Consider the following 24,726-nt stretch of genomic DNA (forward strand, 5'->3'; position numbering starts at 1 on the left):
AAACTATATTGAGGTCAGAGGTCGGAAGGAGCTAGGATGCTGGTTTTCCCAAAATTTTGTCGAATTTTTGTCGCTACAAATTTTCTTTTGAATTTCCACACGGAGATTTGGGGACCGTTCGGAGATTTAAAGTTATAAAGGTTTTGATACATGGCTAAATTTTAATTATCTAAATACAGATTACAATATTAAAAATTTATAAAACCAGTAAGTTTCCTTACAAAGAACGGAAAGTATATCTATAGACAATACTGCTATACATACAAATAGAACAAGTTAGTTTGACGTACAACTCTCAACTGTCAAAAAAAGTTTATATTTTTCAAGGTAAGTCCGCGACTAATTCGACAGATTATCACTAAACAATAATTATCAACAACGCATAATTATTATCATTAACATCTTTCATTGAAATGTGATTCACTGGCAACCATGGTCACAAAGAATATTTCTGTCTTGCATTTGCAGTAGAAGGGTAAATTAACATTGAAATATACCTAAAAGTAAAGATGGTAAAAATTCTACATGGATTCAAAACAGAAATTCAGATTTTCCGGAGTGGAGTGTGGAGTTGATTTAACCGCACGCAAAGCATGACGGCCAACACACAATCTTTATGATATTCCTATGCTTATACATGAAACACAGACAAAAGACATCGCATGCAATCCCTCAACCGAAGCCGGCTATCATTTGGGCGTAGGAACGTAGAGTGCATCGTGGATAGTTGATCTCCGTACCAAATTCTTCCCCGTAATAACGCCGCACCTAGCACACAAAAAGACTTGGGCACCAGGATGAACTAACTATATATATATATACACTTGTAACCGATTAAAAAGGGCAAAATGACCAGGTTTCCACAAGAGCTTGACTCTGCGACTGGGCAAACGTTTGCCGCAAAGTAGAATCAGTTTATTCAGACGAGCAGTTCCCCAGCAAACATGCATAAATAAACAAAGATTATCAGAAAAACAAACACAGGTTTGTCTAGATGAATGATCCCGCTCTTGTACAAGGTGGACGAAATGTACAAAATGCAGCGCACGTGCTAAAATTGCTAAAATGCGTGTGTTACAAGTAATAAACAGTCCAACAACGAAAGAATACAATACATGTTGTGATATTCAGGATTTATAAAGTGTCCAAATCCAGATCATTCTTTTACTTCACAAGATCGCGAACGTTGGTTTTATCTCCTTAGAAAAGTTTTGGATTTTGACTGTATCGTGCAATCTCCATTAACGAAAAAATTTCTCAGTGCTTCGTCCGCATAAGGTCTCCTATCAATCTTGTGACTAATCAGCCACGACACAAACTTTCGAGCTTTACGATCACCAAGTTTCTTCAAATTGACAGAGTTTTTCTCCAAAATATTTTTCATTCGATCTAACTTAGATCCAAAAGGATGTTCACCTTTGGTTAACACGTAGAAAGCAATCATACCCGCGACGTGGACATCTGATTTTCTTTTGAAACGACTTTTTTCGTTTTTCTTTATGGCTTCAATTACTTCCGGTGGCATCCATCCAGCAGTACCTTTAGTATCTGTTTCAACTGTCGTTTCATCTTCATTCAGAACACGGCTTATCCCAAAATCTGCTAATTTCATGCGACCTTCGATATCAACCAGGACGTTTGATGGTTTTAGATCTCTGTGCAATATTCCTTTACCATGAAGAAATTTTAGTCCTGATAAAATTTCCCTAATCATTCGTGGACCTTGCTCTTGTAGACGTGCAATACTGCATGCATCAACTAGTTCCCTCAAGTTTTTTTCGCAAAGATCAACAATAAGATACATGAAGGTATCGTCACGGTGAAAATGTCGATATTTCACTATAAATGGAGAGTTATGTGTTTCAATGAGATCCATAATTTCCTTTTCATTTTCAACTGTGTCATCCTCACTTTGTACCAAAACTCTCTTAACAGCAACTTCACTTCCATCCTTCATGAGACCAACATAGACACAAGAAAAACCACCATCACCAATTTTGAATTGATCCTTTGCGACAAAAGCCTGCATCGGTGTTTCAAACTATGAACGAGAAACCAAACATTTTCTATCATAAGAAGAAAAAAAAAAGCAATTAAAGCTTTCATGGCCTATATTTTATATTTACTTCAAAAAGCAATAAATATGGGCAAAAAGTCAATTCTTATATAGCTACTGAATATCTGTATTTATTTTTTTACAAATCAGCAGCGGGCGGAATCTTAGCCTTTCCTGCAATCTGATTGGCTATAGCAGCGGAATTTTACTAAAGATTTATTCGCAAACTTTTGAGTTTTTTATTTTAAAATATATGGACCAAATGATTATCACGATAAATTGAAGTTAATTTTAGTAAAATAAACGAATGAGGTTTTGATTGTTTATGTTTTTGTCGCCATTGCTGAGTCTGACTACACAATGATAATACGACCGAACGCCGCTTTTTGTAAAAAAATAAATACGTTATTTACTGTCTTAGTCGGACCGAATTGAGAAATACTCGGGTCGTTTTTGATACCTCGGGAAAATATTTTTCTATCCGGACCTCGCAGCCGGTAAATAACATATATTTCTTTTGCTTGGTATTTTAGCAGAAAGACATATTTCGAATTATCCTTTCTTATTATATGGCAAGCGTCACTTCCGGTGAAATGAACTTCAGTGATTGGCTGAGAAGAATTTTAGTCACCGGCGATAGCAGTAATGTCCTGCATGTATAAGGGACATTACTACTGGCGATCCATCACGGAAATTCATAAGACGTCTCCAGACGGTTTAGGTAAACTAAATAACTCAATATTTTGTTTTTATAGAATGCGTGCCAGGCTACTGATACGAATTCATGCATTTCTTGTTTGTCTAAAGTGCAAATACGTGCCCTATGCCATATAATTATTAACCTCGCTTGCTCGGTCTTTACCAAGAAATATTGGACCTCGATCTTTTTGACTGTTCAAAAAGACCTCGCGCTCGTTTAATAAGAAGTTAATATTATCATTCGTTGCTATACGTACCGGTGTCCTGGGTTTAGTGCGGATGTGAGTTAGGATAATATAATTTTGTATTACTTGGATTGAGGTTCGTTTAAATCTGAAACAAAGAAAGTCTGCCCAGAGACGAGATCCAATTGCGTAGTCGCAGTCAGGTAACGAGTTAAATGATGCTACCGATTGTCCCGCATCATAGATCGAAAACTACTTTTTAACGTTCTTACCACACAAATTCACTAAAACAACCCAATATATGTTTGAAATATTTTTAACTGTTACCTTATCAAACTCGTTAAAATTCCTTGTTTTCAAAAATTTTATCTTTTCACGATGCTTCACGGACCTTTTAAGGATAGTTGTAATTTCATCACGACCACGGCGGATACTCCATTCAAGAAGACTCAGTTGCCTGCCTTCAACAAGAAATGTTTCAGCTCTCCACCCAGCGACGTTCTTCTCCAAAAGAAGATCGACCAAAAAAACTGAATTTCTTTCAACAGCCATCTTTAAGATGTCAATGCCAAGAGTATGAACGCCAATTTTACTTTTAAGAGTTAATACGTCAGCACCCTGTTCAACTAAATACTTGACAATTTCTAATGCACCAGTATCGACCGCAACGTGCAACACTGACCATCCATCAGCACTGTTGCTATTTACATCAGCGCCCATCTCCACAAGATATTTTACAATTTCAAGCGTATCTTCAGTAAAAGCATAATGCAGCACTGTACGCCCGTTGTTATCCTTGCTATTTACATCAGCGCCATGTTCAACAAGATATTTTACCGTTTCTAGCGTACTTTCAGTAAAAGCAGCGTGCAGCACTGCACGCCCGTCATTGTTTTTGCCATTTACATCAGCGCCGTTTTCAACAAGATATTTTACAATTTCCAGCGTACCTTTAGTAACAGCATCGTGCAGCACTGTCCACCCGTCAGTATCCCTGTCATTTACATCAGCGCCCTTTTCAACGAGATTTTTCACTATTTCTAGCGTACCTTCAGTAATAGCAACGCGCAGCACTGTCAACCCGTCAGTATTTTTTCCATTTACATCAGCGCCACATTCAACAAGATATTTTACTATTTCTTGCGTACCTTCAGTAACAGCACTGTGCAACACTGTCCAACCGTTGGTATTCCTATTGTTTACATCAGCGCCACATTCAACAAGATATTTTACTATTTCTTGCGTACCTTCAGTAACAGCACTGTGCAACACTGTCCAACCGTTGGTATTCCTATTGTTTACATCAGCACCACATTCAACAAGATATTTTACTATTTCTTGCGTACCTTCAGTAACAGCACTGTGCAACACTGTCCACCCGTTCCTCTCCTTGCCATTTACATCAGCGCCTTTTTCAACAAGATATTTTACTATTTCCAGGGTACCTTCAGCAACAGCAGACTGCAACGTAGTCCATCCGCTATGCTCCCTGCTATTTACATCAGCGCCCTTTTCAACAAGATATTCTACCATTTCTAGCGTACCTTCAGCAACAGCATAGTGCAGCACTGTCCAGCCGTCTGTACCCTTTCCATTTACATCAGCGCCTTTTTCAACAAGATATTTTACTATTTCTTGCGTACCTTCAGTAACAGCACTGTGCAACACTGTCCAACCGTTGGTATTCCTGTTGTTTACAACAGCGCCACATTCAACAAAATATTTTATTATTTCTAGCGTACCTTTATGAACAGCAAAGTCCAGTAGTGTCCTTTCGTTTGTTTCCCTGCCATTTACATCGGCGCCATTTTCAATGAGATATTTCACCATTTCTAGCCTATCTTCAGTAACTGCACTGTGCAGCACTGTCCACCCGTTCTTCTTCTTGCCATTTACATCAGCACCTTTTTCAACAAGATATTTTACTGTTTTTAGGGTACCTTCAGCAACAGCAGAGTGCAGCACTGTCCATCCGTTATTTTTCTTACCATTTACATTAGCGCCTTTTTCAACAAGATATTTTACCATTTCTAGCCTATCTTCATTAACTGCACTGTGCAGCACTGTCCACTCGTTCTTCTTCTTGCCATTTACATCAGCACCTTTTTCAACAAGATATTTTACTATTTCTAGCTTACCTTTAGTAACGGCAGAGTGCAGCACTGTCCATCCGTCAGTGTCATTGCCATTTATGTCAGCGCCTTTTTCAACAAGATATTTTACCATTTCTAGCCTGCCTTCAGTAACAACGGAGTGCAGCACTGTCCAGCCATTAGTATCCTTGTCATTTACATCAGCACCACATTGTTCAACGAAATATTTGACAATGTCTGTTACACCAACATCAACAGCATGATGCAGAGCATTTTTACCTGTCTTATCTTTACAACTTAAGTCAGCACCACAATCTTTAACGAAATATTTCACAATTTCTAAAGATCGAGACTGTATTGCACTCTGAAGAACTTTGCAATCGTCTTGAAAATTATGTTCAGAGCCACATTGAACAAAATACTTAACAAGATCAAATAAACCATTTCTCGTCGCAATCCCCAGAACTGTTTCATCATCCTCGTTCTTGGAATAAATGTCTGCTCCATTGTGAACTAAATATTTGACAATTTCTTGATCTACTGGACTAAACTGAAAAGCACGCCAAAGAATTGTCTTCTTCCAACGATCTTCTTTGTTTTCACCACATTCAACTTGCTTTCTTATCTCCTCCCAAAATTCCTGTTTTCCTTCGCTGCAGACATTTGTACTTCCACTTGCCCCTTGCTTCTTTTCTATACCTATATATGGAGCGTGAAGACACAGAGAATAATACATGAATGCGCGGAAATATGGAATTTATTTCGTATGTTGAGACAATCTCGTTCTCTAAGCCACTGGCGAGAAAACAAACGCTCTGAGATAATCGAAGTCAGAAATGATTCTGATTGGGTCGTTCACGCCGTTTTAATTTTGAAATACAAAAAACCGTTACAAACCAGATGCTAGGATTTCTGACTTCCGGTTTGGATTATCCCAGAGCCAGAGGAATTGCGGGCTCGGGGAACGAGATTCACTTTGAGAATGATATCGAACGAGTTTTAAAAGTTTTTAGCCCCCAGGCCCAGTGCGCATATACCTGCATGCTTCCTGATTGGTTGATCAAACACGATAATCGCGCACGGTGTTAACAATAACGCTTTTCACAATTGCGGATTCCCTAATAAAACACTGCATATTATAGAATAATAAGATTTAACCACATTTTTGCTTCCTTGAATATTAAACAGTAAAAACTTTGATTTAAAGTAAAATTGTCATATTGTAATGATCAATAAATGGGTCATACATAGAGCTATAGGTTTTGTAACTCGCATTTTGTAATCAGTACATGCATATCGTTTCTACGCCTAGCCCAACAAATAAATAGGGATTTGCAACGAAAAAGGAAAATATATTGAAAAAGGGAATTACGAAAACTATAGATTTAGACCCGTGCAGTCAAATAGACAAAACTTTGCATATAAACTAGACATCGCGCCAACAATGCTCACTGGTAACTGTACAAAATCAAAATTGTTGGCCATATTGGAAAAACGATGTTGAGAGAAACATTGCACCATCACTGAAGACGGTATTGTTTGCGATTACATCATTGTGTATCCTCACTGACTATGTTTACACGGAATATTTCATAAAATTATATTGAGCTCATCCATTCAGCACTGAATCATTTGTTCGCCGTAGCATGCACGCTAGTCTTCTACATGCAAAACAAACAACGAGGTTTAATCGGCATACTGGGAAATATTTTAGATAAAAATAGGTAATATATTATTACAGTTCTAGTAAATAGTCTTAAAGTTATTCGAACCTAGGCCCTTTTCCTCGAACCATCAGGTGTAAATTAACAATGTTAAATTAACAATGACAGTGTAAATTAGGTGTCAATTAACACTCTATAATTCTCACCATTATCATATTCTCCGTGTTGAATGTTTTCTTGTTGCAGTTTTTCTTCGACTCGTTTTTGATTATTAATCACAGGCTTGGATTGTTTATTTTTCGACGTAGCGATAATTTTCGATTTTTCCGAGGTCTCGTAGACATTCCCCTGTGTAAAGCTTGAAGCTGTATCGCCCTCAGCCTGGGGCAAGATAATATCATTTTCCTTGGATTCAGTCATTCTAATATCATCTGGCAATCTTTGAAACGGTTATGTGTAGAACAATTCTGAAGTCAAACCAAAGTGGTTCTCTGCGCGCCTATAAAAACCAAAAATTTAATATTTTTGCGATTCATTATAAGAATGATTTCCAACCTTTCTCGTGGTGACATCAAACGCGGATAGCTAGCCGAATGTTACACGTAGTTTGATTGGCTCTGCAAAACCAACGATCAAATGAAACTTCGCGTAGAAAGGTCCATTCTTTGATGACAAGGTTTGGCATATGTCAAGACCACTTTCACAACTCCAAGACTAGTTTATGTATCAATAACAAAACTCAATACGAAAACAGCGCAGGTTGTGGTTTTTGTGGGTAGCTGCTGCGCATGCGCGGCTAACCACTATGTTATAGCTGAAAAGTGTCCGCGTCCGTCTAAATGTCCACATCTTCGGAAATCGTCGGATAAGTGAACAGATCACGATTATAAACTATTAGTGTTTATAATATAACATTTATAGTACGCGCGTGCTGATTGGTCGAGAAGCGTGTTTCTATAACTGTATAGAAACACGGGAATTTTCCCGCCGAACTTGGCAAGCGAAGCGATGTAATGAAAATTTGTAATTGAATCGAATTATAATATTTGTACAAAATCTTTTTATCGAATTATATTATAAAAGAAATAGAAAACGTTTTTCCTGTGTTTCTATACAATTATAGAAACACTTGTGGGAGTTTGGGAGAACTCGAAATAACGTGGAGAAACTCGCCCCACTGATTATTTCTCGTTCTCCCAAACTCCCACGCGTGTTTCTATAACTGTATAGAAAAATAGGTACGAATGCGTACATGTGGGTAGCCTCTAAAATTTTGCAAAACATTGGATGCGATAAAGCTATGGCTTGGCAAAAAATTTCAACTACAGGCTGTTATAGTGGCGAGTAAATATAAACTAATGCTTATAATTTTACTTTCTAATGCCATACGCAATGGCAAAAATTATAGCCAGTTGAATTCAGTTATAACGAAATCGATTTTATTGCACAATATAAAAATTATGTAAAATTTTTATTGTATTATTCTATTGTAAGTCTAGCTTCCCTTTGTTGACTAGTTTCATGTTGTCTTTTTGCATTTTTAGCATTATTATTTTGTGCAAGTATGGCTTCTTTTTGTTGAATGGTCTCATTCTGTCGTCCCAAATTACTATAAGCTCTTATCTTTTTCAGGTTTAGTTTGACTTTCTTGTTCAAATAACTCAGTAGAATCAGTCCTATCTGAATTTGTAACATCTTTTGTATACAACTGTATCATATTACAATTAATGCATTTTACACCCTTTATATTACAATTAATGCATTTTACACCATTTTACAACTCAAATGGCAACACAATATTTTCTTCACTGGATCTTGAAGTTAATTGAAAATACTGTCTAAGATTCTCTATTCCTTCTAGAGATATTAACCACAGTAACCCAATGCTGATGGTCTAGAAATCTCTTGAGTGTGAATCAAACACTTTAAATACATCAGGAAAGGGCATCATAATTGCAACAGTATTCATACCAATTGTAAACAAACAGCTTTTAAAGTTTAGTGAATAAAATACTTCATTCAAAGCATGCTCAAGAGTCACATATGGGGGACTATTCTCACTTAAATATAATACCCCTGAACAGGAATCACTGTATTGCAAATTAAAAGTATGATCATCTATATCCACAAACTCAGGGACATCAGTTAACAATAAATAACTTTTATTTACAGTTTGGCTGATAACACCATACAAACTATTTCCACTTATTAAAATTGTGTTTAGAATTGACTGATCCCAAATATTCACCGATTTAATTTCTCTGTAAATAATTGCATACAATGACATAGCCACACATTGTTTACCAGCATTTGTACCAAAAATTAATTCATTACCCTGATTAAAATCAGCATGTACTATACAGACAGCATCAACTATATCATTTATAGTCCTATAGGGCCTGGATTTTCCTCCACATCATTTGACAGCCTTAGTAGCAATGACACGTACACATTATGATAGTATATCATTTGAACATACCACATGTACAATTCACTGTTCTTTTGCCTTTTATTTAATTGACTTTTCGAAAAAGGCAAGTAGAACACATTAAGGTAGAACATTAATAGTATTTGATTCCAATGTTTGCCATTTAGGAGGCACAGCCTGCTGCGACCGTCTGTACAATTGTGATGTGAGCCAATTCTGGAGCGATAAACTTGAATAGTAACGCCCATATTGTTTCAAACGTTGACTTCAATAATAAAACAATAGCTCTCTTATATTCAGCTGTAGATTTACCTGCAAGATGGAAGGTTTTTGTTTGAATGTAACAGCACAATGACTGTCACTTTATATACCTGCACAATGGCAAGGTCTAATTTCAATACCTGCACAATGGCAAGGTCTAATTTCAATACCTGCACAATGGCAAGGTCTAATTTCAATACCTGCACAATGGCAAGGTCTAATTTCAATACGTGCACAATGACAAGGTCTAATTTCAATACGTGCACAATGACAATGGCAAGGTCTAATTTCAATACCTGCACAATGGCAAGGTCTAATTTCAATACCTGCACAATGGCAAGGTCTAATTTCAATACGTGCACAATGACAATGGCAAGGTCTAATTTCAATACGTGCACAATGACAATGGCAAGGTCTAATTTCAATACCTGCACAATGGCAAGGTCTAATTTCAATACCTGCACAATGGCAAGGTCTAATTTTGGTACGTGGCCTTTCACGTAAATGATGCCCGATCTATGACGACCAGTGCGAGCAACAATGGCTCCGGTTTATTTGATTTTTCGATACGTGCACCTCTGACACGTAGGGCGCCTGACCAAAAGTCAGTGGAGGCAAATTTGCCTCGTGCGAAAAGTCTGAAAAGATCGATTCGCGTATTTAGTATATTTAAGTACGTTTGTGATCGAAATTTCTCGAACACAATGGAACAATGGATAAATTAGCGATCAAAATAAACAAATATCTTAAAAAATATCTTACCTTAGCCTCAAAATATGCCAAAACCTTCGAACGAAGAACAGATTTGCAAATACCTTCGAAGCTCAAACGATATAAATTAAGGTGGCTCGATACAATTTTTCGAAATTTTTAGATGCACTTTTTAAACAGGGATATTAAGCACCTAAATATTTCACTATAAGGCTAAGAGTTAATACACATTGCAGGAGACATATCTAGAGCGAAAATATTCCCAGAACTTTTGCCTGGCACCCGTTACCATGGCAACAGAGACGTTTCAAAATGGCCGCCAAACAGGGTTTAATCGTGTTTATATCACAAACGAGTTCGGTGACCCCCAATTTTTTTTTCATTAAACGTTTACGCCATAAATGCTTTATCTATAAAAAAGTTTTAAAAAAAATTCTAACATGGGGAATTTTTTCTATTTACAAAAACGTTATTTTTGCTTATTAAAAAATTCCCCCATGTTAGAATTTTTTTAAAACTTTTTCATAGATAAATAATCTATAGCATAAACGTTTAATAAAAAAAAAATTGGGGGTCACCGAACTCGTTTGTGATATAAACACGATTAAACCCTGTTTGGCGGCCATTTTGAAACGTCTCTGTTTCCATGGTAACGGGTGCCCGGCAAAGGTTCTGAGAATTTTTCCGCTCTAGATATGTTTCCTGCAAAGTATATTAACTTTCAGCCTTATAGTGAAATATTTAGGTGCTTAATATCCCTGTTTAAAATGAGCCCAAAAAAAATTCGAGAAACTGTATCGAGCCACCTTAACCTGGAAATCTTGAATATTACAATAGACAACTCACGAAGTTTTCCGAAAGCAGCGAAGAACGCGCGAGCGAGGGCTATCTTTAAAATAGGGAATGGGGAATGCGGGAATGGGGGAATGCGGGAATGGGGGAATGCGGGAATGGGGGAATGCGGGAATGGGGGAATGCGGGAATGGGGGAATGCGGGAATGCGGGAATGCGGGAATGCGGGAATGCGGGAATGGGGGAATGCGGGAATGGGGGAATGCGGGAATGCGGGAATGGGGGAATGCGGGAATGCGGGAATGGGGGAATGCGGGAATGGGGGAATGGGGTAATGCGGGAGTAAGGGAATGGGGGAATGAGGGAATGGGGGAATAAGGGAATAAGGGAATGGGGGAATAAGGGAATGAGGGAATGAGGGAATGAGGGGATTAGAGAATGGGGAATAAGGGAATGGGGAATAAGGGAATGGGGGAATAAGGGAATGGGGGATAAGGGAATGGGGGGATAAGGGAATGGGAATAAAGGGAATGGGGGAATAAGGGAACGCAGGAATGGGGCAATAAGGGAATGGGGTAACCGGTGAACAAGTGAGCAGGGGAACCGGGGAATGGGGGAACAGGATAAAGGTGGAACTATGGACTCATTGAGCAGCTAAACTAATAGTAACAGTCTTGAGCCTGAAAGGAACAATTGTTAGTATTAGGCATGTATACAGTATTATGGCTCTCTGCATCTAGGACTACTTACAAATATATTTATTGTTATTATTAAATGCCAACCTGGCAAGTGTTAATTGTTATTGTGAAACTCAGGCACTCTTGTATTAGATTTTACCAAAGTGAAAAATCAAAATATACTTGCCTTTCAGTAAAAATTAAAACTATAAATAAGATAATGGTATTGTTGTGTGCTAGTGTGTTCATTTAGTTGGCAAGAAACTGTTCTGTGTATATAATTTCCATGCATGTTTGCATTTGCTTTCAACAAAATCTATAAATGAACCCAATGACCCTTAACTAAGGACCGTCATTCTTTATTAGCAGGTTGGGGGCTGAAGAGAAAAGGGTAGGGTAACTGCATGAAAATGATGAAGTGTTATTAATTAACAATATAAATCCTTTCATCATTAAAATCTGAAACCAGGCGTGAACTAGCTGTACAATCCTAAATCATTATACATCAAGTGACTGACATCAGCAATATATAGTCAACATATTGGCTCTTTCCCAATCAGCATACAAAGCTTTAAATCTTATAAAATCTTAATGAGTCTCAGTCAGTCCTTGGTAGGATGTCTCAGGCCTATAGCTAGTTATATGAAAACATTATATCAGAAAGTATTTTCCCTATATATACTATTTAACTCTACTGTGAATGACTTGGTAATTATGCATGTAATAAGCAATGTTTGCACTTTATAATTGGCATGCAAACATTGCAATACTAAATACTATGTATGTATATTACCTTTTTATGACATTTATTGGAATACATAAATACTTCCTGTACTACAATAAATATCTAAATGCCCTACTTGATTATATACTTGATTATATATGTTTTCTGATATAATGTTTTCATATAACTAGCTATAGGCCTGAGACTTCCTACCAAGGAATGACTGAGATTCATTAAAGTTTATAAGATTTTAAGCTTTGTATGCTGATTGGGAAAGAGCCAATATGTTGACTATATATTGCTGATGTCAGTCACTTGATGCATAATGATTTAGGATTGTACAGTAGTTGATTCATGCCTGGTTTCAGATTTTAATGATGAAAGGATTTATATTGTTAATAACACTTCATTTTCATGCAGTTACCCTATACCCTTTTCTCTTCAGCCCCAAACCCACTAATAAAGGATGACTGTCCTTAATTAGTTAAGGGTCAGTGGGTTCATTCATAGATTTTGTTGAAAGCAAATGCAAACATGCATGAAAATTATATACACAGAACAGTTTCTTGAGCAATGTTATTCCCATATAACATATGTTCTAGCTGTTGCATTTGTCATTATATTTTGAATAGATATCACTATTGAAAACACACTAGCACACAACAATACCATTATCTTATTTATAGTTTTAATTTTTACTGAAAGGCAAGTATATTTTGATTTTTCACTTTGGTAAAATCTAATACAAGAGTGCCTGAGTTTCACAATAACAATTAACACTTGCCAGGTTGGCATTAATAACAATAAATATATTTGTAGAGAGCCATAATACTGTATACACGCCTAATATATACTAAAAATTGTTCCTTTCAGGCTCAAGACTGTTACTATTAGCTTAACTGCTCAATGAGTCCATAGTTATACCTTTACCCTGTTCCCTGGTTCCCCCCATCCCTCTGTTCCCCCATTCCCTGGTTCCCCGCTCACTCGTTCACCGGTTTCATGTTCGCCCCCATCCCTTATTTTCCCCCATTCCCTTATTCCCCCATTCCCTTATTCCCCCATTCCCTTATTCCCCCATTCCCTTATTCCCCCATTCCTTCATTCCCTTATTTCCCCATTCCCTTATTCCCCCATTCCCTTATTCCCCCATTCCCTTATTCCCCATTCCCTTATTCCCCATTCCTTCATTCCCTTATTTCCCCATTCCCTTATTCCCCCATTCCCTTATTCCCCCATTCCTTCATTCCCTTATTCCCCCATTCCCTTATTCCCCCATTCCCTTATTCCCCCATTCCCTTATTGCCCCATTCCTGCGTTCCCTTATTCCCCCATTCCCTTATTCCCCCATTCCCTTATTCCCCCATTCCCTTATTCCCCCATTCCCCTATTCCCCCATTCCCTTATTCCCCCATTCCCGCATTCCCCCATTCCCTTATTCCCCCATTCCCGCATTCCCCCGTTCCCGCATTCCCCCATTCCCGCATTCCCCCATTCCCCCATTCCCGCATTCCCCCATTCCCGCATTCCCCCATCATCCCCCCCTCTCCCCCCTTCCCATTCCCCTTCCCCATTCCCCCATTCCCGCATTCCCCATTCCCGCATTCCCCCATTCCCGCATTCCCCCATTCCCGCATTCCCCATTCCCGCATTCCCCCATTCCCGCATTCCCCCATTCCCCCATTCCCGCATTCCCCATTCCCTATTTTAAAGATAGCCCGCGAGCGAGTATGTCCGTCATGTCCGTACGTCCGACGATGGCCGAAGATGGACGGACAAACACACGGACCCACAGACCATTGACCACAGACCGCTTATTATATAGCTCAGTGCCACAGACACTTTTTTCAACTACATAGTGGTTAGCCGCGCATGCGCAGCGGCTACCCACAAAAACGGAAAATGTTTTCTATTTCTTAATTGTTGACATCTTCGGTTATTGTCGCATTACGAAACGAACTAACATGGATGCACACCACTAACAGCTGCAATTGCACGATTTCTGGATCATTTATTTCCAAGTACTTTTGGCATGGGGGAACGTATTTATTGATTCGTAAGTACTTTTGGCATGCTATTTATTATCCATATATAATTGTATATGATTTCCAAAGGTAACACAGCATAAGTATTAAAACTTGCTTATATCGCCCATTTCATTTGTTAATCTCGCCCATTTCATTCATTAATTTCAAATAGTTAATTTAAGAACGTTTGGGCTAAACCATAATAGATTTTAGGCCTATGGAAATTTAAAATGGCTTTTGTATTGTAAAACAGAGCGGATATTGATACACCCTGCATATTTAATACCTTGTATATATTTAGTGACTTGTACATACATGGAAATGTTAATATGCACACATTTGTATTTTTTGAATATGAAATATTTATATTCCATTTGCTTCAAAAAGATCAAAATATTAAATGCTAAATTATGCTTCCTGTAAACACTAAAATTGAGCATAGGAATCATGCTTAAATTCACAAATAGCATGTCGAAGCAGTGGAACAGGGATACAAACAGAACATATTGATTTATAATAAGATCTCAAGGTTTAGTTTCTTTATAATATTTGGATGAAACTGGCAAAAGTTGTGCTTCAGTTTTGAATGAAACTGGCAAAAGTTATGGTTCAGTTTCATGAAAAATGTAACACATGGATCGAAAATGTGTCAGCACCCCTTAACTACTGGTGATGGAAGGAAATGACTGAGATATCTAAAATGCAGGGGACTTGATAGATCAGGTTGTATAGAAAAATAGTAATCGAAGACCAATATAGTCATTGCAAATGTCCCATTCCCAAAATTCCATGTTTAGACATATAATTAATATAAAAATTTTACTCAAGTTAGTTTAAACTCGCAGACAATGTGTATATTGTAGAACGTCATATGCGTATGTAAACTACTGATAATATATTCAAATCAAGACCTAACATATATATATATATATATATATATATATATATATATATATATATATATATATGTATAAGTTTAAAGTCATATAAGATTCTTAAATGATATGAAATATATACCATTTGTCAAATAACAAGCATCAATAGTCACTTGGAAGCTTTAACATAATTTAACAGAACTTTATACTTTTTTTTTGTTTTAGTTTATTTTATGTAACTGTGCAGTTCCTATAAACATAACTTTTAGGATAGTTCAATGATTTTCTTGTGGATAGTGTCATAAACAATGTCCAGTTCATCAATGTCTTCTATCAATTGATTGATAAGCTTTTCTGGTGTCATTTGATTTAGCGAGTCATCTGTGGAACATCTAGCTACGAGCTGATGCACAATGCTGTTGAAGGCTGTCAAATTGAATGCTATGCTAGCTAATAAATAATCAAGGGACATCAAAAAGAAATACTTTGAAAATGTCTAAAAACCTTTCTCTCCTTCCAAACTAAGCTTTATCTTATCAGACAATTTGTACCACCACTCTGGAACCTTAATCTCTTTTTTGTTCTGTCCACCTATTCTGTTTTTAAAAACCATGCATTTCCTATCTTTTGTAAACATGCTTTTATATATGTTATTATTTTGTCGTTGAAAATGTATTTAAATTAATACAATAAAAAATTTAAATATATTCTGCAAAAAAATCAATTTCGTGAATTCGACTGGCTAACATAGGGCATTAGAAAGTAAAATTATAAGCATTAGTTAATATTGACTCGCCACTATAGCAGCCTGTAGTTTGACTTTGAATCAAACTTGAATTTTTTTCCCAAACCATAGCTTCATCGCAGCCAATGATTTGCAAATGTTTTAGAGGATACCAACATGTACGCATTGCGTACCTATTTTTTGGTATGCTATAGTTTTACTATAGATTTGTTTTATAAGTCAAAATATGTGACATTTTGTAATAAAATATGTGTACATTGTGTGCCTTCATTTTAATGATTTTATTCCCACTTAATCCGTCGAAACTTCCCAATTTTATGCCTGCTGTTCGGCAGTTTCGACGGAACAAGTAGAGAAGCTTAAGAACTTGCAGAATCAAGTTTATCATTCGCCTAGGCTTTGATATAAGATCCGTGTAAATTCTTGAAAAATTAGGTCGGCAAACATTAGAACATAAGTGGCACTAGGAGAAACACCACAATCTTCTCAGAGGATAACTCACGCGTATTATAATTTTTAGATTACATGCAAGGTTTTTGGCATATTATAGGTTTTTGGCAGATTATACGTATAGTTTTTTTGTAACGATTAGAATCCGTGTTTACATAAAATTTATACATACATTCACAAAGTCAATTCCTCGCACAAATATTCTGCTCGATCATCAAATGATTTGCCTGGCGGGAAAACTTGTACCAAGTTGTCGACGCGTTGTTGTGAATTATTTGGATTGAAGTTGCGAGCCAGAGGTAGATCTGTTTACTTTGTAACCAAAGCAAAGCATTCATGCCCTAAACCACAAAATTTTAAATCCGTATTTCGCTTATGCCATAACAGGTCCGCGGTAATTCTTAACAGGTGGGAAAATTGTCTGGGAACGCGCGAAGTTTTCAACGAACAGTTTATAAAAAATATTGAACATCGGTCTAAAATTTTTATCGAAATTAACAATCGAAAATTCGAATCGAAATTAACAGCTATATTTTTATTAATTAAACCTCAGTAAAGCAAGGTCGATTGTATTAATCTTCAAACAGGATCTCTCAGTACTTCGTATTAAATAAAATATAAATAATATAAACGCGAGTAAGTGTGGAGGCGTTCAAACATCGAAACAACCTTGCCATTGAACTTATACCGGAAAATATAAAGGTTGCATTCAGATACTATATAAAGATCAGCGGCTGGAAGGAGCGAGGATTCTGGTTTGACAAACGTGTGTCGAACTTATGAAGACTTGTGGTTATGAAGGCTTTTTATATGTTTTACCTAGTTTTACCTTTCTAAATACATATTACAATATCACTAAGCAATATATTACTTCGTTTATAAAAGCATATCCGATTGTTTTTACGTTATATATAGCAACATCCGGATGTTCATGGATCAATTAATAATTGCTACCAGGATCGCAGCCTAAAAGGCTGTTTAAATGAGCCTGGTTACTCGAGATTCAACGAAGCGTGAGATAATTCTCAGGTATTGAAATAAATCTTCATAAAACCAAACAAGCACATGTTATTGTTGGGGTGTCTGCACGACTGTCAGAATCATGTTATATACTCATTTCACAACGTCAAAGTCATCTCACGCCTCGTCGAATCTCAGCTCACCGGCAAATATGATGCATTGCTCTATTCTTCAAGCTATTTTCAAACATCTTTATTTATTCTCGAGTACTTTTCAAGTGCCCTTACAGAACTGATTCTGCATTAACGAAAGAATCTCTCAGTGCTTCGTGAGCATAAGGTCTATCATGAATCTTGTGATTAATCAGCCACGACACAAACCTACGAGCTTCGCGATCACCAAGTTTCTCCAAACTGACAGAGTTTCCTATTGAAATGTTTTTCATTCGATCTAACTTAGTTCCGAAAGGGTGTTCACCTTTAGTTAAGACGTAAAAAGCAATCATACCCGCGACCTGAACATCTGATTTCGTTTTGAAACGACTCTTTTCGTTTTTGTCTATTGCTTCAATTACTTCCGGTGGCATCCATCCAGGAGTACCTTTCGCAAATGTTTCAACTGTCGTGTCATCGTCTTTTAGAACGCGGCTTATTCCAAAATCTGCCAATTTCATGCGACCTTCGATATCAACCAGGACGTTTGATGGTTTTAGATCTCTGTGCAATATTCCTTTACCATGAAGAAACTCGAGTCCTGATAAAATTTCCTTAATCATTCGTGGACCGTGCTCTTGTAGATGTTCAATACTGCATGCTTGAACAAGTTCCCTCAAAGTTTCTTCGCAAAGATCAACAATAAGATACATGAAGGTATCGTCACGGTGAAAATGTCGATATTTCACTATAAATGGAGAGTTGTTTGTTTCCATGAGACTCATGATTTCGTTTTCGTTTTCAACTGTTTCATCCTCACTTTGAACCAAGATTCTCTTAACAGCAACTTCACTTCCATCCTTCATGAGACCAACATAGACACAAGAAAAACCACCACCGCCAATTTTGAATTGATTCTTTGCGACAAAAGCCTGCATCGGTGTTTCAACCTATATAGGAGAAAGAGATGGTTATTGCAAATGAAAAATCTAAATTTTAAGTTACTCGCATTGTGGTCCGCGTTTGCGCAAACGAGACCACAAGGACAAAAACCTAATTGCGGAGTCGCAGTCTGGTAACGAGTTAAATCATGCCACCAAAGATTAAAACTTAAAGATGCTACTGACTGTTTACGGAATCCAGATACGCGTCGTTCATCCGCGGCGTCGTAGATCGTAAACTCCTAATAAACTCCTAACTGCAAAAACCATTAAAACATCCTCATATACGTTTGATATACTTTTTTTTCAATTTACCTTTTCTAACTGGTTGCAGTTCATTGTTTTCAATATTTCAAGTTTCTCACGATGTTTTATGGACCTTTTGAGGATAGTTGCAATTTCATCATGACCAAGGTGAATACTCCATTCAAGAAGACTCATTTGCTTGCCTTCAACAAGAAATGTTCCAGCTCTCCACACAGCCATGTTCTTTTGCAACAGAAGATTGACCAAAACAACTGAATTTTTCCGAACAGCCATCTTGAGGATGTCAATGCCAAGAGTATGAACACTGATTTTACCTTTCAGAGTTATGTCAGCACCCTGTTCAAGTAAATACGTGACAATTTCCAATGCACCAGCATCGACAGCAGCGTGCAAGACTGTCTCACCGTTAGTATTCTTGCCATTTACATCAGCGTCATTTTCAACCAGATATTTCACCATTTCTAGCGTACCTTCAGTAACAGCATCGTGCAAGACAGTCCACCCGTCAGTATTCGTTCCATTTACATCAGCACCATGTTCAACAAGATATCTTACTATATCAAGCGTACTTTCCGTAACAGCATAGTGCAAGACAGTCCATCCATAAGTATACTTGCCATTTACATCAGCGCCACGTTCAACAAGATATTTCACTATTTCTAGCCTACCTTCAGTAACAGCAGCGTGCAGCACTGTCCATCCTTTAATATTCTTGCCATTTACATCAGCGCCATGTTCAACAAGATATTTCACTATTTCTAGCGTACCTTTAGTAACAACATTGTTAAGCACTGTCCACCCGTTAGTATCCTTTCCATTTACATCAGCACCCTGTTCAACTAGATATTTTACTATTTCTAGCGTACCTTTAGTAACTGCAGAGTGCAAGACTGTCTTCTTCTCATTATCCTTTCCATTTACATCTGCGCCATTTTCAACGAGGTATTTAACCATTTCTAACGTACCTTCAGTAACAACAACACTGTGCAGGATTGTCATCCCGTGGGTATTTTTGCTATTTACATTGGCGCCGTTTTCAACAAGATATTTTACCACTTCTAGCGTACCTTTAGTAACTGCAGAGCGCAACACTGTCTCCCCCTCATTACTTTTACCATTTACATCAGCGCCACTTTCAACAAGATATTTCACCATTTCTAGCGTACCTTCAGTAACAGCATCGTGCAAGACTGTCCACCCGTCAGTATTCGTTCCATTTACATCAGCACCATGTTCAACAAGATATCTTACTATATCAAGCGTACTTTCTGTAACAGCATAGTGCAAGACAGTCCATCCATAAGTATACTTGCCATTTACATCAGCGCCACGTTCAACAAGATATTTCACTATTTCTAGCCTACCTTCAGTAACAGCAGCGTGCAGCACTGTCCATCCTTTAATATTCTTGCCATTTACATCAGCGCCATGTTCAACAAGATATTTCACTATTTCTAGCGTACCTTTAGTAACAACATTGTTAAGCACTGTCCACCCGTTAGTATCCTTTCCATTTACATCAGCACCCTGTTCAACCAGATATTTTACTATTTCTAGCGTACCTTTAGTAACTGCAGAGTGCAAGACTGTCTTCTTCTCATTATCCTTTCCATTTACATCTGCGCCATTTTCAACGAGGTATTCAACCATTTCTAACGTACCTTCAGTAACAACAACACTGTGCAGGATTGTCATCCCGTGAGCATTTTTGCTATTTACATTGGCGCCGTTTTCAACAAGATATTTTACCACTTCAAGCGTACCTTCAGTAACTGCAGAGCGCAACACTGTCTCCCCCTCATTACTTTTACCATTTACATCAGCGCCACTTTCAACAAGATATTTCACCATTTCTAGCGTACCTTCAGTAACAGCATCGTGCAAGACTGTCCGCCCGTCAGTATTCGTTCCATTTACATCAGCACCATGTTCAACAAGATACTCTACTATATCAGGCGTACTTTCCGTAACAGCATAGTGCAAGACAGTCCATTCATGAGTATACTTGCCATTTACATCAGCGCCATTTTGAACAAGATATTTCACTATTTCTAGCGTACCTTTAGTAACAGCAGCGTGCAGCGCTGTCCATCCTTTAATATCCTTGCTATTCACATCAGCACCATGTTCAACAAGATATTTCACTATTTCTAGCGAACCCTTTGCAACAGCACTATGAAGCACTGTCCACCCGTAAATATCCTTGATATTTATTTCCGCGCCGTTTCGGAAAAGATATTTTACTATTTCTAGCGTACCTTTAGCAACAGCACTGTGAAGCACTGTCCACCCGTTAGTGTCCTTTCCATTTACATCAGCGCCATTTTCAAAAAGATACTTTACTATTTCTAGCGTACCTTTAGGTACTGCAGAGTGCAACACTGTCTTCCTGTCATTTTCCTTTCCATTTACATCAGCGCCGTTTTCAACAAGGTATTTTACCATTTCTAGCCTATCTTCGGTAACAACAGCACTGTGCAGTACTCTCCCCCCTTCAATATCCTTGCCATTTATGTCAGCTCCGCTTTGAGCAAGATATTTAGTAATTTCTAGCCTGTCTTTAGCAAAAGCACTCTGCAACACTGTCCTCCCGTTAGTATTCTTTCCATTTACATTAGAGCCGTTCTCAACAAGATATTTTACTATCTCTAATGTACCTTTAGTAACAGCACTGTGCAACACTGTCCATCCGTCAATATTCTGTCCATTTACATCAGCGCCATGTTCAACAAGATATTTTACAATTTCTAGCGTACCTTCGGTAACGGCATAGTGCAGGACTGTCCACCCGTCAGTATTCATTCCATTTATATCAGCGCCGTTTTCAACAAGATACTTTATTATATCAAGCGTACCTTCAGTAACAGCATAGTGCAAGACTGTCCATCCATGAGTATACTTGCCATTTAAATCAGCGCCCTTTTCAACAAGATATTTTGCTATTTCTTGCGTACCTTCAGTAACAGCAGCGTGCAGCACTGTCCACCCTCCAATAACTTTGCTATGTACATCAGCGCCATGTTCAACAAGATATTTTACTATTTCTAGCGTACCTTCAGTGACTGCAGAGTGCAACACTGTCTTCCTGTCATAATCCTTTTCATTTACATCTGCGCCGTTTTCAACGAGGTATTTTATCATTTCTAGCGTATCTTTAGTAACAACAGAGTGCAGCACTGTCCTCCCGTCAATATCCTTGCCATTTATGTCAGTTTCGCTTAGAACAAGACATTTGGTGATTTCTAGCCAGTCTTTAGCAAAAGCACTTCGCAACACTGCACTCTGCAACACTGTCCTCCTGTTAGTACTCTTTCCATTTACATTAGCGCCATGTTCAACAAGATATTTTACTATTTCTAACGTACCTTTAGTAACAGCACTGTGCAACACAGTCCATCCGTCTGTATTCTTGCCATTTACATCAGCGCCATGTTCAACAAGATACTTTACCATTTCTAGCGCATATTCAGTAACAGCATAGTGCAAGACTGCCCACCCGTCAGTATTCGTTGCATTAACATCAGCGGCGTTTTCAACAAGATATTTTACTATATCGAGCGTACTTTCTGTAACAGCATAGTGCAAAACTGTCCATCCATGAGTATATTTGCCATTTACATCAGCGCCACGTTCAACAAGATATTTTACTATTTCTAGCATACCTTTAGCAACAGCAGCGTGTAGCACTTTCCAGCCTTTAATATCCTTGCTATTCACATCAGCGCCATGTTCAATAAGATATTTTACTATTTTTGGCGCACCTTCAGTAACAGCACTGTGAAGCACTGACCAGCCGTTAGTGTCCTTTCCATTTACATCAGCGCCATGTTCAAAAAGATATTCTACCATTTCTAGCGTGCGTTTAGTAACAGCAGAATGCAACACTTTTTTTCTGTTATTATCCTTTCCATTTACATCAGTGCTGTTTTCAAGGGGGTATTTTACCATTTCTAGCGCACCTTTAGTAACAACAGCACTGTGCAGCACTGATCTCCCGTTAGTACTCGTTCCATTTACATCAGCGCCATTTTCAACAAGATATTTTACTATCTCTAGAGTACCTTCAGTAACAGCAGAGTGTAGCACTGTCCACCCATTTGTTTTTTTGCCATTTACATCAGCGCCCATTTCAACAAGGTATTTTACTATTTCTAGCGTGCCTTCAGTAACAGTAGGGTTTAACGCTGTCCATCTTCCTTTATCCTTGTCATTTACATCAGCGCCATATTGTTCAACGAAATATTTGACAATGTCTGTTTCACCAACATCAACAGCATGATGTAAAGCAGTTTTGCCTGACTTACCTTTACAATTTACATGAACACCACAATCCTCAATGAAATATTTCACAATTTCTAATGATCGAGACTGTATTGCACTCTGAAGAACTTTGGAATCGTCTTGAAAATTATGTTCAGGGCCATGTTGAACAAAATACTTAACAAGATCAAATAAACCATTTCTCGTCGCAACACACAGAACTGTTTCATCATCCTCGTTCTTGGAATAAATGTCTGCTCCATGGTCAACTAAATATTTAACAATTTCTTGATCTACTGGACTAAACTGAAAAGCACGCCAAAGAATTGTCTTCTTCCAACGATCTTCTTTGTTTTCGCCACATTCAACTTGCTTTCTTATTTGCTCCCAAAATTTCTGTTTCTCTTCTTCACAGACATTTGTACTTCCACTTACTTCTTGCTTCTTTTCGATACCTATATATGCAGCATTAAGATAAAACTTTTAAAAGAACATGCCTTGCCGTGTTGAAGGAAATCTCATTCGGGGAAGGAGGTGTTCAGAACGTTTTATATGTCCTCGACTTTCGGGCGTTCAAAACGGGTGGACGCTGGGTTTAGGAAGTACAGTATTCTATAATTCTTACCATCATCACATTCTTTGTTTTGCATGTCTCCTCCTTTGAGTTCCTCTTCGAGGGTCTTTATCATTCTTATATCATTGTTTTACAGGCTTCTTTAGTGCTTATAACGATATTATAATATGGCCAGACCACCATCTTCGAGAAAAACGACTACGCTGTAAAACTATGGGCCAAAATAGCACACTAAGAATCTAAAAAAGCAAAGCAAACGTTCTAGCGTTTATAGCTAAACTAATGTAGTTTTAAGATGAGAACGGTTCGAATTTATTCCAAACTAAATTATTAAAAACAGAGAACGTCAGACAACTTTAATTAAAACACTACGCTTATTCGATTTTTAGAAAATCGATTTTAGGTCTGCATGCTAAGTCGATATTTCGGTGAGTTCGGAATTTTCAAGATGACCGCCAAAAATTGTTCGGCAAAATCAGTAATTTCGATTTTTATTATAAATGATGTGATTAATGCTCAAAAATAGTGGGATTTGGGAATCAATCACACTATTTAGATATATTAACCAATCAGATTGCAAGAAACACCATTGATTTCAAAATGAATATAATAAATGGGATAATTATCATGACGGCAAGTAAAGATATGAGTATGTAAATGTAGCCTTCCTGCAGATCCCACGAAAAAGAAGTGCGATCTTTGATCAAAAACAGTAAGCTGTCCGTTGTCGAGACAACAAGGAGGAATTTCGTTTTAAACTAATCGCCATATGTGTTTACATTTTCATGTAAACCTCATGCAAATACTTCATGTAAAACGGTATATATCGTACTTTTTATCAAAATTTATGCATTCTGATTGGGTTACTGAAAATGTAAACAAACTTGTTGATTGGTCTAAAACGAAATTCCCCCTTGTTTATCGAGACAGTACGTCGTCACAGAATACCTAACAGAAGTAGAACTCTATACCTCAGATTGTCTATACTATTTTTTCGTAAGTGTGATTCGTCATGATTCGTCACTTAGCAAGTGCATTTTTTTGAGGCTGTCACCCCCCTGCCAATGTCTAAAATCAACCCATTTTAAGTACTGGCAGGGGGGTGACTACCTCAAAAAAATGCACTTGCTAAGTGACGAATCATGACGAATCACACTTACGCAAAAAGTGCAGGAGTTCTACTTC

General features: G+C 37.6%; 3 protein-coding genes across 3 annotated transcripts; all 3 read right to left on the bottom strand.

Moving 5' to 3' along the window:
* Window positions 1-291: 291 nt before the first annotated feature.
* LOC114519417 (ankyrin-3-like) lies at window positions 292-16,759 on the bottom strand. The gene is made up of 5 exons (XM_028539543.1): window positions 16,560-16,759; window positions 6,904-7,196; window positions 3,916-5,732; window positions 3,268-3,885; window positions 292-2,041 (listed from the first exon to the last, which is right to left on the bottom strand). Exons 2-5 carry the CDS (start codon window positions 7,115-7,117, stop codon window positions 1,193-1,195), a joined length of 3,498 nt encoding a protein of 1,165 aa, XP_028395344.1. The 5' UTR covers window positions 7,118-7,196; window positions 16,560-16,759; the 3' UTR covers window positions 292-1,192.
* An 871-nt stretch (window positions 16,760-17,630) lies between these two features.
* On the bottom strand, window positions 17,631-19,166 carry LOC114519419 (serine/threonine-protein kinase 24-like). The gene is made up of 2 exons (XM_028539545.1): window positions 18,756-19,166; window positions 17,631-18,449 (listed from the first exon to the last, which is right to left on the bottom strand). The coding sequence occupies exons 1-2, from the start codon at window positions 19,164-19,166 to the stop codon at window positions 17,631-17,633; spliced, it is 1,230 nt and encodes a 409-aa protein (XP_028395346.1).
* Window positions 19,167-19,496: 330 nt separating this feature from the next.
* On the bottom strand, window positions 19,497-22,769 carry LOC114519421 (serine/threonine-protein phosphatase 6 regulatory ankyrin repeat subunit A-like; the record flags this gene model as incomplete). Its single annotated transcript, XM_028539547.1, has 2 exons — window positions 20,202-22,769; window positions 19,497-20,129 (listed from the first exon to the last, which is right to left on the bottom strand). Coding segments are annotated over exons 1-2 (3,087 nt in total), but the record flags the coding sequence as incomplete, so codon positions are not given.
* Between the last annotated feature and the right edge of the window lie 1,957 nt (window positions 22,770-24,726).

The sequence above is a fragment of the Dendronephthya gigantea genome, unplaced genomic scaffold (genome assembly GCF_004324835.1).
Source record: "Dendronephthya gigantea isolate DGI-Jeju-01 unplaced genomic scaffold, DenGig_1.0 000013F, whole genome shotgun sequence".
Classification (NCBI taxonomy): domain Eukaryota; kingdom Metazoa; phylum Cnidaria; class Anthozoa; order Malacalcyonacea; family Nephtheidae; genus Dendronephthya; species Dendronephthya gigantea.